Here is an 18,312-nt window from a genome sequence, read left to right as displayed (position 1 = left end):
ACCTCCATATTTTAACCCCAAAATATTTAGAAAAATAATTCTTAACACCAAAAATGGCACTTTTGTGTAGGTAAGTTAAAAAAACTGTGAAACTGTATAACTTTGACAATTAGGACCGCAGTGCATACAATAAGCAAAATAAATCAAAGCTTTTTTCAAAATGATCAATGAATAGAGAGAGAGAGACCTTTAAAATGAGGCTCGACCTACCTTTACATTTGAAAATCTTTAACAAATGACCCCTATCCCCCAAAAGTGCCATTTTGGAGTATTTGTGGTTGTTAAAAATTATTTTCTCGAATTCTTTGATGTTGAAATATGGGAGTCTTCATTAAAATGAAGAAGATAGGTTTCTCGGGGTTCAGCTGCTATACATCATGGAAGGGTAGTCTGCCTCACCCTGTATATAAATGAAGCTTCTTGCATAATTTCAAGTTTATAGGTTAGTTCGTTTTCGAGATATGCAATCAAACACACAAACAGAAATGAATTTTCCGATCCCATGAGAGGTAGGCTTCGCTAAAGCTCAACTAACCAGAAAACTTAGATGATAGCAGTTATGTCACCAGCACTTAAGTCCGAGAAGCAAAATTTAATACGTAGGAACAATATTCTTTAATACACATTATTTTATATAATTAAACCACTACTTAGAACTCAGTTATAACTGAAATAACAGTGAATTGTGTTTGTAACAATTACATGCTAAACTTTAGAGGAAATTCAAATAATATACAGTAAAACTTGGATAGTTCGAACTTTTCACCCGGACCCTTGACATATCAAGTCTGCATACTTTGAAGTCTTAAATCATTTTAATTTTTGTTTTGGTTCCCTTGAGCTTTGAGCGTTATCGAAGTTCCACTGTAGTGCATTTATTAAACTGATTTACCTTCAGGATTGATAATGGGTGGATATCTTCAAATTCAAATAAATTTATTCCAAATAAAAACTTAACAAAGACTGTAAAAGAGTGTGCCTGGACATGAAAAAAGAGTAATAATCTTGATTAAAGATGTTTGCTCAGAGTTTTCTTTTCTATTACCTCTGTGACGTAGTAGAATCCCACCTAAAACTATATACTTTAGATGTTAAAATTTAGTTTCTTAAATTGTCTTATCAAGCAGTTTTTATATAGACATGCAACAATAAACCATCCACAGATAATGTTATTCTTTAATTAGTCATCACTGGAGTTTGTCTCTTGAGTTGAGTAAATGAACTCCACACACTTCCATCTTGCACCAATCACTGATCCACATTACGTTCATGAGGATTAATGGAGTGATATTACACAAACATTTCTTTTTTGGAATAGAGTGTATTAGAAAGAAAAGAAAATGTTATGTTTTCCACAACTATGTAATCTCAACAATGAACAGGTACACAAAATGTTAACACGTGTGTTTAGAACAGCTATATTTTATAACCAAATGTTAACATTCAGTATATTATGTTGGTCACAACGGACTAAACTTAAAGGTAATCCGTCTTCTTCGGAGGGAAAATCCTCATCAATATACCGGTATCTCCCATACTTTCATTGTAGCCCTTCTCGTATCTCATCCCAGGAGCCTGAAAAAATTGTTTGTATTAGCATATATGATAAAAAAATATCATATTTGAGTATTTGTATTCAAATACTCATGAAGCTTGAGTCAATTAAAAAATTGCACTTCACATCTCAATTTGAACGTTCAGTATCAGGCGATTCACACTTGACAGGACCACAATCACATGTTGCTTCCTTTTGTAACAAAATATATCCAAATGTTGTAAATAACAGAACAGCCAGAAACATTCTCAAACTGACGACACCAAGGACTTGACAAAAATCAAAATTGTAAAGTCAATATATTTTCCACCTGAACTATTATCACTCTAATAAAGAGTTCCCACCACTACCTTCAACTTCTGATGAAACCACCATCCCAACTTCTGACCAGATTTTATAGGCATCATTGAAGTCTAGATGAAATGGAAATCAGCTTTAGACAGTGATTTCATTAAGTTTCAGATTGTAAACAATATTGAATATATAAGTTTTATTGCAATTATGAGCTACAATTTTTTAAATTGTTTGCTTTTATTTTGTTTTATACACATCTTGTTTTAGATAAAAAAGAAAAATAGTGAAAAAAAAACTTAATTTTATGATAGTAAAATGAAAATGTAGCTTTATTATGTTTTTATTGATTAACAACACTGATTAAAATTAACACATTCCAAGTAACATGATAGACATGGTAACTAACCCAAATATGTTTTAATAAATTTTCAGTGTTAAACACTTTGGAGCAACGAACCTACATCATTTTCAGGCTGCACCGGTAGCATCCAACTTGTACTCAACAGAAGCACAATAACAAGGCCCTCAACATCTAGTGGCAAAGCATTCAACTTATTAATGTTGAGTATGCTGTTTCGCCACTACGGCACAATAACAGACCCTCAACATCTAGTGGCAAAGCATTCAACTTATTAATGTTGAGTTTGCTGTTTCGCCACTAAGGTCAAAAAACGCAATAGTCCAGGACATTATTGTGTGATATCATTTGTAAGCAGTCAATTTTCTGTAAATATCCAGCATTGATATTTACCAGTTGAAAGACTTTGTTCCGTTTTTCTAACATTAATGATTGTGAATATCTGAAAACCTGTTACTGAAAACCTAGATATAAACTATATCTTACTTACTCCATCTTGACTTTGTAATTGCCTTGAACTTTACTCTGGTCACCTGTCCATAGAATATCCATACTTGCGTTGTCTGGTAAGAACACTGAACTCCTACACGAAACCATAAGCAGACTAGCCTTCACAGTACTACCAATGGAACATCACAACATGCCCAGAGTGTGCCATTAAGCAACTAGTTTTCTGCTAATATCAAATAGACCATACTCAATGTAGTCTGCCTTTTCTCTGCAAGGCAAACAAAATACTTCATCTTACCATGACTTAGGCACATGCATCACAATACATGTGTATTTAATATGGTGCATTCATACGGAACTTACCGATCTGAGGCAAAGATGAAAGGAAGGTTTATCATAGTTTACGATGGTTGAGTTGGATGTGTTTATTATTCTTAAATAAATACACTATAGCAATAACAATTTTTTTTCTCATTGAAAAGAATCGCTAATTTCAATTTTTCCCTCTTGTTCGTGGGCATATATAACCATTATAATCATTATTTATGTAACTATGAATAAATCAGATTTTAAAGGGTTAAATAAACAATTTTTGTTTTTACATTGACATTACCAAATGTCCAACAGAGGCCTAAATGCTTAAACAAAACAAAATTCTTTGAATGAAAGAAAGAGACAATTGAGATATACGAACTCACCTTATACCAGACTTCCGTGAACTTCATCATGTCATTGCCGTCAATGAGCAGTTCCGGGCAGTCGAGTCTCGGAACATTGAAGAAATTCATGAGCCATTGTTTTTGGTCGGTATATCTACACAAGAGTACACCACATTCAACATACAAGACTATATAACCGAAACCTATCAAAGTAGATTTATATTTTTATATACATTTGTTATAGTTAGTTTTTTTATGACTTCTGAAGAAGCAATAGATGACAACTGGAACATTTGCTCAGATATTGGTGAAAATTATAGCCTGTCAACACAATCTGTTATATCTTAGAATGTGATTTTAAAATTTTTGACAATTCACTGAAGTTACCTGTCAATTTTACAATTATAACTAATACAACAAGAAATAGTGGTTACAACTTTCAGCAATCAGACTAAACTGAACAACAACTTTTTTCCAACTTGTCAGAAACAACACAATATTGTGGTGAAGTGTAAGTTGAATAGCTTAATACTCAAAAGAGCCATTTTTATTAGATAATTATAGCTCCTTGTTATCTAAATGATGCCCAAACTTCTGAATAGATTTGAATCCACATTGAGAATAAGACTTTGGACTTTGGTTCTGAATTACAACCTGTCTGTAACCATTGTACTTTTTACCAGTATCTGACTGATGTCGACTCTTCGCCTTATTCTGTTTGGTAATATCCTCGCACAGGCCACTGACCCATGAGGACAGGCAGAATAAGGCTTAAAACAAATTCAAAACTCTTGTTAATTCAATCTTGTACGCTTGTTCCATCAACTTTGAATGAATGAACATTTATTGTCATATTACATCTTACAAGGTCCAGCTATACTGGTAAGACAGATGACATAGTCAGAAATTTCCCTTTCTTCGGTCTCCCATCGTTAGTAGTAATAGATTTAACAAGAACAAGATTCCAGCTAAAAAGATTTGCTAACAAATAAATAAGCTCTAATATAAAAAACAGTATTAACATTTTCAGCTATGAATAAATTAACTATAAACTAATTAACAGTATTAAAACCTATGTCAAACATTTATTTTGTAAAACATTCCTGAGTCAGATAACATTAAAATTGTAGTACACCATAATGTAATAACAATCATTCATTAAACTAATTAACATATCAAACAATAAAATTGGTAACAATATAACATATTTAAATAACAAAATGGAGATTAATTATTGAGTTTGTTATTATATTAAATTAAGTTTCTTAGGAGAAGACACTTATTCTTCATAACTAGATTATTATGTTTTTGTCATTTAGAAATTCGGAAATCTTGTAGTAGGCCTTTTCGAAAAACATACTTTTTATTCTATCTAAGAATTACCAAGAGTTGACTGTATTTACAAAATTAAAAAGTTCTTGGATATGTTCAAACTAATTCCAAATGGGAAATATAGACCAAAATGGTTTAAGGTTTAATATTTTCCATATGAGAATTAAAAATTAAAATTGTTCCAACCCTAATAATAAAACACTACTCACATCATTCTCTTGTCTGACCAGGCCTGCTCCTTGTGAAGTCTCCAATCCTTCAGTTTCTGATCGTAAACTGTGTACTTATCAAAGTCAATCCGTTCAATGTCCTCCACCACAACTTCCACATCTCCTCCATCAGACCAGTCATAGATCAGCAGTTCACTGTGGGCGCTGGGCACACAAATATATTATTAGAGCTCAGTAAACAATTACAACAAAAATAGAGCCAAAATACACCATGGAATTTCACCCTTTACTTACCAGCATTGAATTTTGCCGTTTCACGTTTTGAAATATTCCTGGAAAGCGTAAGACGTCAGCTTTGTTACATTTCTTATACAAAATTTAATTTTTTTGGACAAGAAGATCTGTTATATACCATTTTCAGGTATTGTATAGGATTAAACAATGAAAATTCAACTTTTGAACAAAAAACTTCACTTTTAAATAAAATTTTAAATACGTATTTAGTGTGTCCGGTAATTAATACCTAACCAATAGATTCATTTAGGATATTGTTACAAACGTTAAATATCCTTCAAAGCAGTTTTCTTGGTATCTACACATTTAAAAAAATATTTTTTGAAGCAGTTCTTATGTGTATCTATAGTTATTCCAGTGGTTCGACTACTTTTTACATATCCTGGAAACCATCAACAGGTCAGAAAGAGCCCTCGTTATGGCACATTGAACATCTTCAATTGATCTAAAATGGATTCCTGTCTTTATCCTCGGGAGAGAATGAAGGTGACCCATGTCCGAATTGTAGTGACTGCAGGCACAGACACACAGAGCAGGTTGGATTGTTATCATGGTGAAGTTCACAGATAGAGATAATCTTCTTCCTCACTTGGATGATCCTTTTTCAGTTTATCCAGCCATCAACGTAGTAGGTAGAAAATATTCTCTGGTGACTACAGCTTTGGCGTTGTGAAAATAAAGAAAAAAAAATCATCCGACTATGCAGTAACAAAAAAAACTGACTCCAAAGCATTGCCTAGTTGACAAAGGTGTACCACAAGGATCCATTCTGGGCCCTACCTTTATATAATTTTTGTCAAAGACTTACCTAAATAAGTCACAAACTACTGCTCTATGCTTATGTATGTATTATTTTGGAAATACTAAGAATTTCTGGTGCAATCATGCCAGAATTTGACAAATCACGCTTACAGGCCATATTGTCGTTGGTTATGCTGGATTTCCAGATTGGGGTTCATCAACCATATCTTTCCGGCCTTCCTTCCGGAGCATTACCATGTTCATAATAAATAACACTCTATAATTTTGAAGACATTCTTGTATATGTAATCAAAGAATTGATTACTGACTGGGCTATAACATAACTTTTCTGAAATTAACATATTTATGGAATAAAATACTTAGAAAATTATGAAAATCTAAAAGAAGCAGTAAGTACAGGCCTTAACCTTTAAGCACGGAATACAGGCATATCCATATTTTTTTATCTACTAAGCATCATTACATTTTGTGATGCATGATGCTGATGTGGTTTACTAAAAATGTGGTGACTAATCAGCTGGCAGCCAGTCAAAGGTAAGCTTAAGCTTTACAAAAATTTGCATTTATTATTACACTCTTTTAATGCTTCAATTATAATAAGTTGGAAATTAGGATTTTATCCAGTGTTTTAGTGGAGAGCTTTGTGTTTACATCAAGATCTACCTGAATTATTACCCTTGTTTTCTGAATGACTCCTGAAATAATCCTGTTCATCACCCACACTTACCTCACTTCTTTCAGATACTGCCTTTTGTAGGCTTCTTCAAGTGTCGTAAGGAAGGAAGCTGAAAGTGCTTTGGAGTTCTGTTCATGAGGGCGACCTCTTTTCTTGATCTTCTCTTGAACTTTATCAACCGGCACATCGAGGTAGATAGCCAGGTGAGGCCTCATCAATTCATCAATCGTGTGCCTCTTTACGTCATAGTAGACGCTTCGAGCTGCAGAAATAATTGATATTTATAAACACTATATAAAGAATGATTCTAATGACTACACCAGAAAACAAAAATCAAAATAGTACCTCAATTTAAGGACCAGTTTCAGAAATGTGTAATTTATATATGGACGAGTATTATAATACATTTTATATAAGGCTCCCACTAACTCCTAAACATCCTAATCTACGGACTGGATGGTATATGACCAGTAGAACTCTCTTAAAGTCATGTCCAGGACAGCCCTGATACCAAACCACGCATTCCTTCAGGTTTACTACCAAGCTGACTGTGGTAATGACACAACAGTTACAGCTCAAATGTTATTTCCACATTTCATAATATACTAGCCAAAGTTGATTTTTTTTTAGTAAAACTGTTAACTCTACAACCAGTGGGCATTTTTGTCCCACTACCACTAAGACCTAACTGGTATATTCGCAAAGGGTTTCATGAAAAACGTACACAAAATACATTTACAGCACAATATACCTAGATACATCATTATTACATTATTAAATTGTTTGGTACTTTGGTATTATACGGAGGCTTCTATTTTGGGAAGAGTTTTTCTTGCCGGGGACCAAAATACTAATTATTAGAAAGAGCAGACTTTATTTTACTTACTGTGAAAATTACATGACATTATGACAATGATCGGTTCTTGTTTTTTGCCTCCCAAAAGAAAGCAATGTCGGCGAGAAGTAGGCCACTCTCTCTCTACTTCTTTTTATTACGTATTGTGATAAAAGTAGATTTAGATTAGGTTATCATAAATGTGTTACTAATAGGACCAAAGTTAAAGATAACGTTTTTAGGGCGCTGAAGTGATCTGAGCTTGAATTTGGGAATTATCTCAAAGGATATTTTTTATTTTCACCAGAAGTATGGGGTGGCACCGAAACCTGCATTGATGGCCAGGGGCATTTCCGATCGGTACTTGGACGATATAGCATGTAATCTGAGGTCGGGAAAGTACTAATCAAAATACCCCTGGCCATCAGTGCGGGCTTCAGTGGTGTCTTTGGTGCCAACCCGCACTACTGGCAAAAAGAAAATAGAAAATATCCCTCTTAGGGGATATCTATCTTGATAGTACCTAAATTCAAGCTTGTATCACGTGAGCGCTTTGCCCATGCATGAGCACTTTTGGTTCAAGTGAATTAATTTCTACCGCCGATGTAGAGTTTGCCTTGTTGCCACAATCAAGAAAATCAGTTGCAAGTGTACGTTTATAGCCATTGTAGGCATACATGTACTTTATTCTAAAGTGGTCTACCACTCAAGTTTTAAGTTCAAGTTCAAGTTTTAAAAGAAATTTATTTTAAAGACAAACATACATCATAACTTAGTGGCTTCAAACTGTTTCGTAATTGCAGTTTATAATGTGCAGGTGTTTTGAAAACTTGTATCATTTGCAGTGCCGCCTGGTGGCTAGTTACATCAATAGGCATTGCATATAAACCTTCTCCGTGGTAAAATACATATACATACAAATTTTCATAATTATTGGTTAAATAGTTTACGATTCTATAAAGGACATACAGACAAACATTCATTTATATAACATCATATATATAAAAATGAATGTTTGTCTGTATGTCCTTTATAGAATAGTAAACTATTTAACCGATAATTATGAAAATTATAAAAGAGGATAACACCTCTAAAAGCACCTTCCACACTTTTGATTAGAAGAGTCTGGCACTAAAAGTATAGCCTTCAGCATAACATACAAATTAAATATTTAAAAAGAAAACTTACCAGCCTTTGAAATGAATCCTTCTTTTGCCATTGCCTCGATGTATGCAAAGTCACTGTAACATGATTTGTCCAGGACCACTCCTTGTCCTGAAAAAACATGTTTCTTTATTGATTCATCATGATAACTACACACCAATAACATAAAAATAACTGTTTTATTAATTACTAGCAGTTAGCTGAGGATTAGCATACAATTGCATTTTGAAACACAGGTACACCATTAGTATATTCTTTTTAAATTGTGTTCAAAACACCTTGAAATAAGTTATAGTGACTGAAATATTCCAATCTTGATTAATTTTAGATTTAAGTTTAAAGATGGATTCCTGAATTCGGGGTGTTTTTATAAGTCTATCTGAAATTTCTCTCCAATACTTCATGATATTTCATTGAATTGCTCCAACAATTTCAGTAACAAATTAACTATTTTAGGTCAGGATAGAGAAATCTTAAATCTAAAGGGAGACTAAAGATTAAGTACTTAGTTTTATTAAAATACATATTTAAATGGCCTGTACTATACGAGGGCGGTTTGATGTCTGGAAAGTTTGTATAAAAGAGCGGGACATTTTTGGAACGTGTACTGTTGTTAGTAAGCCTGTTATTTCCACAGATATTACAGCAAGTTTCGAATGGCAGCTGTTATTAGTTGATTGTTGGCAGCCAGGTGAAGTGGTAACTGTGTAGTTAGTTTCTTACGATGGAGAAAAACGAATTTAGTGTGGTCATTAAACTTTTCATTTGTAGGGTTGGACAGCTGCACATACCAAATCCGAGTTGGATCAAGTCCATGTAGGTTCTGCACCAACCTTGAAGACCATTTACTTATGGATTAATGAGTATAAACGTGGTCAGAGAAGCACGGAAGATGAAGCAAGCTACGGTCGGCCCGTTGAGTTACCACACAGGAAACCATTGATAAAGTGCATGATATGGTAATGGAAGATCAAAGACTAAAAGTTCGTGAGATAGCTAACATTGTAGATATCTCAACTGAATGAGTGCATTGCATCCTCCATGAAAAACTGGCCATGAAGAAGCTCTGTGCGGTCACTGCCTTTTGGGATTTCCAGGGTATAATCCCGATAGATCATTAAGAAAAGTGTATGGGCTAGCAAGGAGACTATGTAGAAAAATAAAGTGAGCTTTTGCTATTAAAACAATATCTTATTCTATTTTTACCAGACTTATAAAACCACCCTCTTATATGGCTTGCAAAACATGGTAATAGGCTTGGTGGTTACTAAAATAGTTTAGTCATATTTAGTAGTTTGGCAAAGGGTGGAGAATTTCCCCAGGAGGACTTGATGTTGTTTTCAGTGGTTTGGGGAACTGCTGAAACCATAGACTGGTAGGTCTCATGGTGTACTTCCGGGGTGCGCTAAAGGCCCTTGAGCGTAAGTGCATGGCAATAGCCCCATAGAAGAAGAAGAAGATAGTTTAACATGTAATTATTAAATATTTTTTTATTCCTTTTTTATTTTAAAAAAATGAGAATAAATCAATGAGGATTGAAAAAGAATTACTAGAAGAATATATTCTATCCTCTATTAAGATGGGTAATGTTAATATAACCATAAAAGGAACAGAAGGAGAAAAATACCTTCTTACAAAAATATAAATTAAAAAACAAAATACTGAGTTATAAACTGTATTAGACTCAATTAGGTTTGAACTCTTAATACAGCTTCAACTACAGTAGAAATAAAACAAAACTACATGCTGCAAGCATGAACTGATTCAATAGCAAACAATATAAGGTAAAAACTCATCTAGAACTATTTGACTGTACGACCTATCTGAAGGTCGACTGCCCTTCCTGGGAGTATTTTTTACAATTTTACCATTGTTATTTGAGATAAACTTATGAGAACTCACCAAACCTAACTACCTGACTGTAGGACCTACTAAAGGACCAACCTTAACTTCCTTATTTCCTTCCATAATTTCACATTTCAGTAATTTTTAGTGTATCTATGAGGTTAAACGCTGACCCGGCAAATCACGAATTTGATGTTATTAATGTATTCTGCTTATTCTCCTGAACATATATATGTGTGTGTGTGTTCAGATACACACACACCTGTGTGGTTTTAGGGGTTGCAAATGATAAATAACATGGTTTTAGGGGTATGTTCATAAATAGTTAAGTTTTTAATATTTGAATGTTCTGTTTGTGTGCTGTGTGTCTCGATACCTGTTTACTTCAATGTTATATGTGGCCGGGACTGATAGTGAATCTGTTATCTGTGCCTTCCAGGCTGTGGTCCAGTGCTTCACAAGATATTGTGTAGTTCGGATTGAGTGAGTGCTTGTCAATCATGGATCAACCATCCAGTAGCTCGACGAATCGTAGTGAATTGTGTTTGTCGGAGTGTTTTTTCGGACATGTTAGGAGTTCATGTTTTGACCGAAACGAGATTATTTCCTTACAATGGTACTGTAAGTGTTCTCTATTACTTTCCATTTATATATTGATATTGGTTTTTTATGATTTATTTATATAGATTTAGATTTAGATTACACTTTAGGTGAATTTATTTGCATTACTTTTCAATTTATATTTCTCATCAGCCCCTCTAGAATTTGATATTTCACTGATAGATACTATCTCGAGGGATGTTTTTCTTTCGCTGATGGCCGGAGGCACTTGCCTCAACCCGATAACAACTAATTAATTTGTAGCTCAAGATTAAGAAAAATATCGTTCATTTGGGTCAAAATTCTGCTCATTTCAGTATTATTTTTCATTTACGTTTCCAAAGATGGCGGCGCATCCGATGACGTCATCAAGGGGTTGAATCACGGTCACAAAAGGTCAAGTGACGCCCGACGTGGATGTACAACATGGAAATATTGCTCTGTTTGTAAAAAGTAGTTCCATTTCTTTATGAGTTCTACAACTTTGTTATTTCTCATTTCCACCCCATGAAACCTCATATTGTTTTGTTGAGTAGGACGATTCCAATAAGGTAATAACGTGAAACTCGTATTTTGCCACTCCACTCATTACTTTTACAATTACCATTTTGAGTTATTACTGAATCAACTCCAACTGGTATTTAAGCGGTTTTGGAAAACCTCATTTTTGCTGCAATCCCTTGCTGCCGAAGCAATTAAATTTTGCAGCATTTAGTTTTATTATACTTCCTTACCTTGTGGTATAAGAAAAATAGTTTAAAATTTGAAAACAAATTTAAAGTGATCTCAAGAATAGGTCAAAATACCTTAGTAAAGACATTTTTAACATGTGTTATTGCTTTAATACATATTCAAATTTTACAAATAGAAGATAATGAAAGTGTAATGACATGAATCAGTTAGATTTATAGAAAACAGACAATTTATAGAGAACAGACCAAATAAATTTTTCATATAACTTACATTGAAAATTTGTTAAATTGTGTATTAGCATAATTTATACTACAATGAACTAAACAGTCCTCAAACATTTAAATTTGCAAATGTGAAATACATATATGATTTATTTTGCAAGTGTTAGCCTACAAGTGTTTTGGTATTGTTTTATAATAAAATACACTGTATTTCAGTTTATCTACCACTTATTGTAGGCCTAGTGATTTAACATGTGATTTCAGTCATAATTAAGTTAGAATAATATATTTCAACTGAAATTGTTTACTTAACTAACAAATTTTGGGGAGACTTTAAATAATAAGCGGCCTACACTTGTTTTTCAGTTGTTTTTATTGAACAATTCAATATATTATCCAACTTCGATATGTAAAAATCACACACAATAAGAGTTATAATAAATTACCGTAACAAGTGGAATCTCGTAAATTACAATTTTAAAAACAAACTTAACAATAACATTACAAAACAACAAAACCAACTATGGCCTAGACTTGGATATCAAAGAAACCTTACAATATTTATAACTTGCCCAGCTTGATATCAATGAGTAACCCACTTTTGTGAAATGGAGGAAAGAACTCTCCGTAAACAAATCTCGTAAGAAATATCTCACATATATTTCTCATATTCATTCCCACTTTCAGTCTCAAAATATTAGATACTTCTTGCTGTTTATTGTTTACATTAAAATTACTATAACTAATAAGTTAAAATCATATGCTACGTTAAATAAATTATAATATCGAATTATTCCTTGGGATAAAAACATCGAACCATTCGATAAAAACAACCTAGCAACGAGTGAAAGGCGCTTATTAAAGTCTACCCCAAATTTTTGTTATGTTGTTATAATTTCTTAGTTAAATCGTGTTTTCCTATTTATGCTTCTAATTTTTTGTTTCATTGTTATGGTTTATTGGGGAGGGTACGATAAGCGGACCCGGTTTTTTATATCGAAATTGGCAAACGATATTACTTAACCATAACAATCGATATAATCCATCGATACTGAATTAATTATTTTGAACAGTTAACTTAAATTGGTACTTTGGGATTATACCGACCACACTAGTATGAAGAACACAAAATAGAAATTTATAGAAACAAACATGATAGAACGAAAAAACAACTCTTCAATTACAAAATTACAAACTTACAAGCATTTCCAGGTATTGTGATCGTTAGTGTTGTCGCTGTTATCTTATCTTTCTCGAGAATCCTGATTACGGCAGACCGCGCGGCATCACGTGATTTGCACGGTATATAATTGCCTTTCCATTACAATTCAATTTATATTTCTGATTAGCCCCTCTAGAATTTGATATTTTACTGATAGGTACTATCTCGAGGGATGTTTTTCTTTCGTCGACATCAGCGCGGGGCAGCACCGAAGGTGCTGCCAAAGCCCGCGCTGATGGCCGGAGGCACTCGCATTTTGGGTGGCGGAATGTGATCAAGAATAAAAAACAAGTTTTTAGTGTTTTTTTAATAAAGAGTTTAGTTTGGTAAATGTTTGTTTTTGTTGAATTTTTGTGTTTGGAGAAATGTAGAGGTAAAACACGGAAGTACAACAAAGCGATGCACCAGCTGAACGGGCGGCGAGACTCTGCAATCACGTTATCTACTAGACGCTCGACTTTGACCTCTGTCTGAGGATGGGGAGGGGTTTGCGATAAGACAATTCCTGTTTTATATTGACGAAATATTGTTCTACGCTAATCTAGTAATCAGTAGAAACGAAATGTGAAATAACGATTCATGTCTGGGTGTGGTCGGTATAATCCCAAAGTACCCTTAAATTATCTAATTTATATCAACAGCTTTAAACACTTTCAAATAATACACGTAAGTACATAAGTAACATTTAATCATTAAAAATGGAAGTCAATTTTAGAAAAATACATGACATTGCTTTGAAAAATGATAAAGACATATTTTACGTGGTTTCAACATGTTGGACTCGTACCGAAAACCCCATTATGTAAAATTTGTGGGAAAGAAACAACTGTAACTGTGAGAGGAGCAATTATGATTGTCTTCAGTTTTCTTAATTTTTGTTATAATAATTTGTTTAATCACTGTAAATATTAAATTAATATTTTAATATAAAACATATGATTGTGGTAAATCTTAAGATCAGCGACTAACGCTCCAATCGCCGTAATTTTTTGCATACTAACACAGGTTAACGTAATTTCACCGAAAAAAATAGTCCCGATTATCGCTAACATATAAAAACCAGTTTTTCGGCAGTACAATGTTGGCAATACAAAACACATAAATAACAAGATTTTCGACTATCAAACTAAAAACAATTGCCGACCATGGTCGTTTTGATGACTTGACAGTAGTCATGTGACAAACAGGAAAGTTTCTGATTGGCCGGGCGGATCACGTGACCTATAGGACGGCTTTGATTGACCGCCAGACGTAAACAAACAAACCCACATGGACAAGGAATATTAGTGAAAAGTTATTGACATGGCGTGCTATGGTTCTTGTCACACGCTAAAAAGACCCTAGCTTACCTATTCAAAACTCAGGTCACACGATGCTTGCCCGCTGCGCAGCGCTTTGCGCTGCTTGCTCTTTTAGAAAAAAAATTAACTCGAGCTTGCAAAGTCCAAGCCCAGATCACGTCATGACTGCTTACACACACAAAACTCAGACAGAACTAACGCAGGTTTCATTACAGGCAAAAGATAAGCGGCGCGCGTTTATCACTGATAAGATAAGACGAGTTTATACTAGAAGTAGTTCCTGGACTACTGCCCTACGAACTAACAAAACCATAAAAACGAATAAATGCACTGTCAGTCAGGTTTTTTTTTAATTTAATTTTTTTCAAATTTATTTTGGGTGGGGGGTAGTAAACGGCTACGGTGATAATCGGGACTATTTTTTTCGGTGAAATTACGTTAACCTGTGTTAGTATGCAAAGAAATTACAGCGATTGGAGCGGTAGTCGCTGATCTTAAGATTTACCTTCATTGTATACCATGTTAACTATAATTTTATATCGATTGATGGCCTAGGATTTGAGATACGAATATTAGGGTACAGTAGAACCCCTCATATCCGGCCTCGGTTTTACCGCACCTCGGTTTATCCGGCCACTTCCCGGAAGCCAATATCGAAATTTATTTACCACGGCTTGCAGACGCGCAGTTGCACGCACTAGTCTCCCACGACTCTTGCGTTATTTTGGTGTATTTATTTGTTTACATTTTCCTGTGTTGTCCTCAGTTGAGCTAATAGGTTTAACCTGTAAACAGTTCGTTGATTATTTGCAGTCCGGTTAGTACAGTACAGTACAATTGTTTTGTTTCGTCAAGTGCTGTGTACTGTAGGTTGGTTTATCCGGCCGAATCGTTATCCGGCCAGGGGCTCGGTCCCGTGGTGGCCGGATATGAGGGGTTCTACTGTATCGATGATTACATTCTTCGATATAAAAAACCGGGTCCGCTTATCGTACCCTACCCGGTTTATTTGTTATTTATAAGATTGTTAATGTATATGTTTATTATTTTAATTTCAAACATAAGACTGATTTTGAGGCCTACAGATACTTTAATATCAATTAACAGGTGAGTATTCTACGTAGGTATAAATATTAAGTATCAATAACTATACTCATCAATGTAAAAAACTTGGTCTGCTTATATTCTGTCCAAAAACAGTTTCACCCTTCAGCTGAGCACCATCTTCTAAAAATATCTAAAATAGGGAGAGATGAAATATCTTCCAGTGACTATCACTTATCGCAGGATTGTTTGGAATACCATTTAAAAAGAATATGCTCATGGTGTAGGCCTACCTGTGTTTCTAAATGTAATTGTGAATGATGTCGCAGGTAACTGCTAAATATTACTAATAAGTAGAGAATTCCCAAATATACTTATTACAGTACTTACCTGTATTCATTACATGAGCCAATGCATCAATGTACTGTGCAAACTTTAACCTGTATAACATTAGCTGTAAACCAGCTGCATTCAAATGGTTGGGATTCAAACAAAAATCCCTGGTATCAAAGGATTGACAAGATTCTGGTAGTTGGGGATCCAACTGTCTCATATTATAGCCATATGGATTTATATATATCATATCCATGTTTGCTTCTGGCATGTACAACATATCCAATTCTTCTGCAAGCTGCTTTGCAACAGCAGATTTGCCTGAAGCAACAGCCCCATCAACCACAATTATCTTGGAATTTTCATCAAATCTATGTGTTGTTCTATCAAACCAACTTCGAAGCATAGTGTATCTCTTCTCTTTATAAGGAAAAGGGGGTGGTCTTTTAACATCAGGATCCCTTAAAGTTTTCCCACAAATTGACCTTCTTGAACCTATAGCTGGAAGTTTCAGATTTCCTTGAGAGGTCAATAATTTTTTACAAGCTGGGGTAATTTTCCCTACCACTTTTGGAATGTTTAATCCCAAAATTATGATGGCCATTGCTGAAAATAAATCCTATGAATATATAGCTCACAAATATATCCTAATACACTGTATATTATAAGAATTTAAATTCTACTAAATTAACACCATAGCAGACATTAAAATAACAGCAGACCACTCACAGCACAGATACAAAACAGCAGAAGCACATATTTTTATCATCGTTCACCAGAAATATCAGCTGACTCGCGTTGTTTACCAACATTATAGAATTGAAAAAAATCATCTGTCAGCGTTAATACTAATAAACTATACATATTAAAGAAATTGATACTTATATAAAGTGATAATCAGCATTAATGCTGAATATCCGTGTTGATCGAAATACTCACTATTAAGTTAGAAGTGGCTTCTCATGGAATCTCTTCACTGTATGCTAGATAGGGGAATAATAGGCCCATTATTTTCAAATTATATACTAAGAACATATCTGGATCAACTTACGAATCATTGAAATATGAGTTTAAGAAATATTATATTGGAGAATTGAAGTCGAAAATCGTAACAATATTATGTATAGGCTTACGTTGTTGGATTTAGTTGTTATATTAGTGACGTGTTATTAATTAATACCGATAGTGGTAGTAGTAACAAAAATAAAATAAAAGTACTAAACCTCTAGTTTGCTAACTTTACTATTTACAAATATTTTATTTCTTAAAAATTATTACATTTAACTCGCTGTTACTTTTACACATGTCCGGTATTGTTTCAACCGAAATTGTGTAAGACATACAAAATTAGATGCTTATCAAAACGAAGAACGTAGCCAGGAAATCATTGGGGGGTCCAACAACTGATATTTTCCTGTAGTTAACATAGATTAAGGTTCCGTTTTGTTCCTTAAATAGTTCTTGACCCATTTCTTTGTTGAGAACGATCTTTCAGTAGTACATGTCAATAATACTGAATTATTTAAATAATAGTAATCTGTTACTAAAAAAGTCATTGAACATTTGTGGTAAGCCGGACCTCTGGGTCCTCCTCGTTACGTTCTTGATTAAAACGTGTTTTATTTGACCTACCATAAATATACAATGAACTTTCAACCCTTTAGTGGTGAACTTCTGATACATCGAAAATTACGGAATAATTCACTTAATTTATTTTATAACATGCTTATTCGAATAAAATGTTCACAAAAAGTATAAGTCCACAACCAACGTAAAGATATACTGAGGTCATTTAATAATATATTACTTTAAATTCATATATTTAATGTTTATTTTACATTAGAAAATGTTTCGTTTACATCGATCCCAGGAATAAAATATAAATAAATAATAATAACTCATATTAAAATAAATTTTAAAACTTCATCCAAACAGTAAAATTCCTTTCCGACCAAATAATGTCCTAGTTTTAAGGAGTTGAACCATTTAGGACCAAAGTAAAGAATTGAATTTTCATATCATTTTAGATCAACAAAAGCTTCTCAATTTAAAAAGAAAAGGTTTAAACCACATATTTGTAATTTGTTGGAAATGAAAATTGTCACTTCTAGTTGTAACCTACTTATCATGGGACAAAACTCATTGAAAATAATAGTAATACTGTCTAAAAAAATATGCAGTAGCTTTTTTCGATCTTATTAAATTGATTTAATACTGTCAGCCATTGTATTCGATAACGTCTAAGCTTAAAAGTAAGTAGACGGGAATAGCCCGATTTTGTAGAAGTAGAAGTTTTGATACTGGACCGCTGACTATTCATAATAGGAGGTAGCTCAACTATTAGTATTAATCCGCCATGATCCAATAAAATGGAACTATTTACACCGCGGTTTGTAATTTCTAGAGTTAATCAGAATGTCGAAACAAGATTGTCCTCATACATTTATTCATTATATTAAAACAACAATCTGAACAGTTTTCACTACTTTCATTGTAAATATTGC

At 33.6% G+C, this 18,312-nt stretch overlaps 1 protein-coding gene across 1 annotated transcript; it reads right to left on the bottom strand.

The window, feature by feature from the left end:
* Positions 1 to 1,343: 1,343 nt before the first annotated feature.
* Positions 1,344 to 16,564, bottom strand: LOC124360752 (NADH dehydrogenase [ubiquinone] 1 alpha subcomplex subunit 10, mitochondrial). The gene is made up of 6 exons (XM_046814626.1): positions 15,866 to 16,564; positions 8,574 to 8,660; positions 6,602 to 6,812; positions 4,858 to 5,022; positions 3,356 to 3,470; positions 1,344 to 1,575 (listed from the first exon to the last, which is right to left on the bottom strand). Exons 1-6 carry the CDS (start codon positions 16,410 to 16,412, stop codon positions 1,477 to 1,479), a joined length of 1,224 nt encoding a protein of 407 aa, XP_046670582.1. The 5' UTR covers positions 16,413 to 16,564; the 3' UTR covers positions 1,344 to 1,476.
* Between the last annotated feature and the right edge of the window lie 1,748 nt (positions 16,565 to 18,312).

The sequence above is a fragment of the Homalodisca vitripennis genome, chromosome 4 (assembly GCF_021130785.1).
Source record: "Homalodisca vitripennis isolate AUS2020 chromosome 4, UT_GWSS_2.1, whole genome shotgun sequence".
NCBI classification, from domain to species: Eukaryota; Metazoa; Arthropoda; class Insecta; order Hemiptera; family Cicadellidae; genus Homalodisca; species Homalodisca vitripennis.
This window is presented reverse-complemented; position numbering and strand designations above follow the sequence as displayed.

Excerpts from the sequence above, each read along its gene's own strand:
- LOC124360752 (XM_046814626.1), bottom strand. The coding sequence starts at position 16,412 with ATGGCCATCATAATTTTGGGATTAAACATTCCAAAAGTGGTAGGGAAA. Across the intron at positions 6,813-8,573 it reads AGGATTCATTTCAAAGGCTG|CTCGAAGCGTCTACTATGAC; the intron begins GTAAGTTTTCTT and ends TTATTTCTGCAG. Across the intron at positions 3,471-4,857 it reads TGGTCAGACAAGAGAATGAT|ATATACCGACCAAAAACAAT; the intron begins GTGAGTAGTGTT and ends ACTCTTGTGTAG.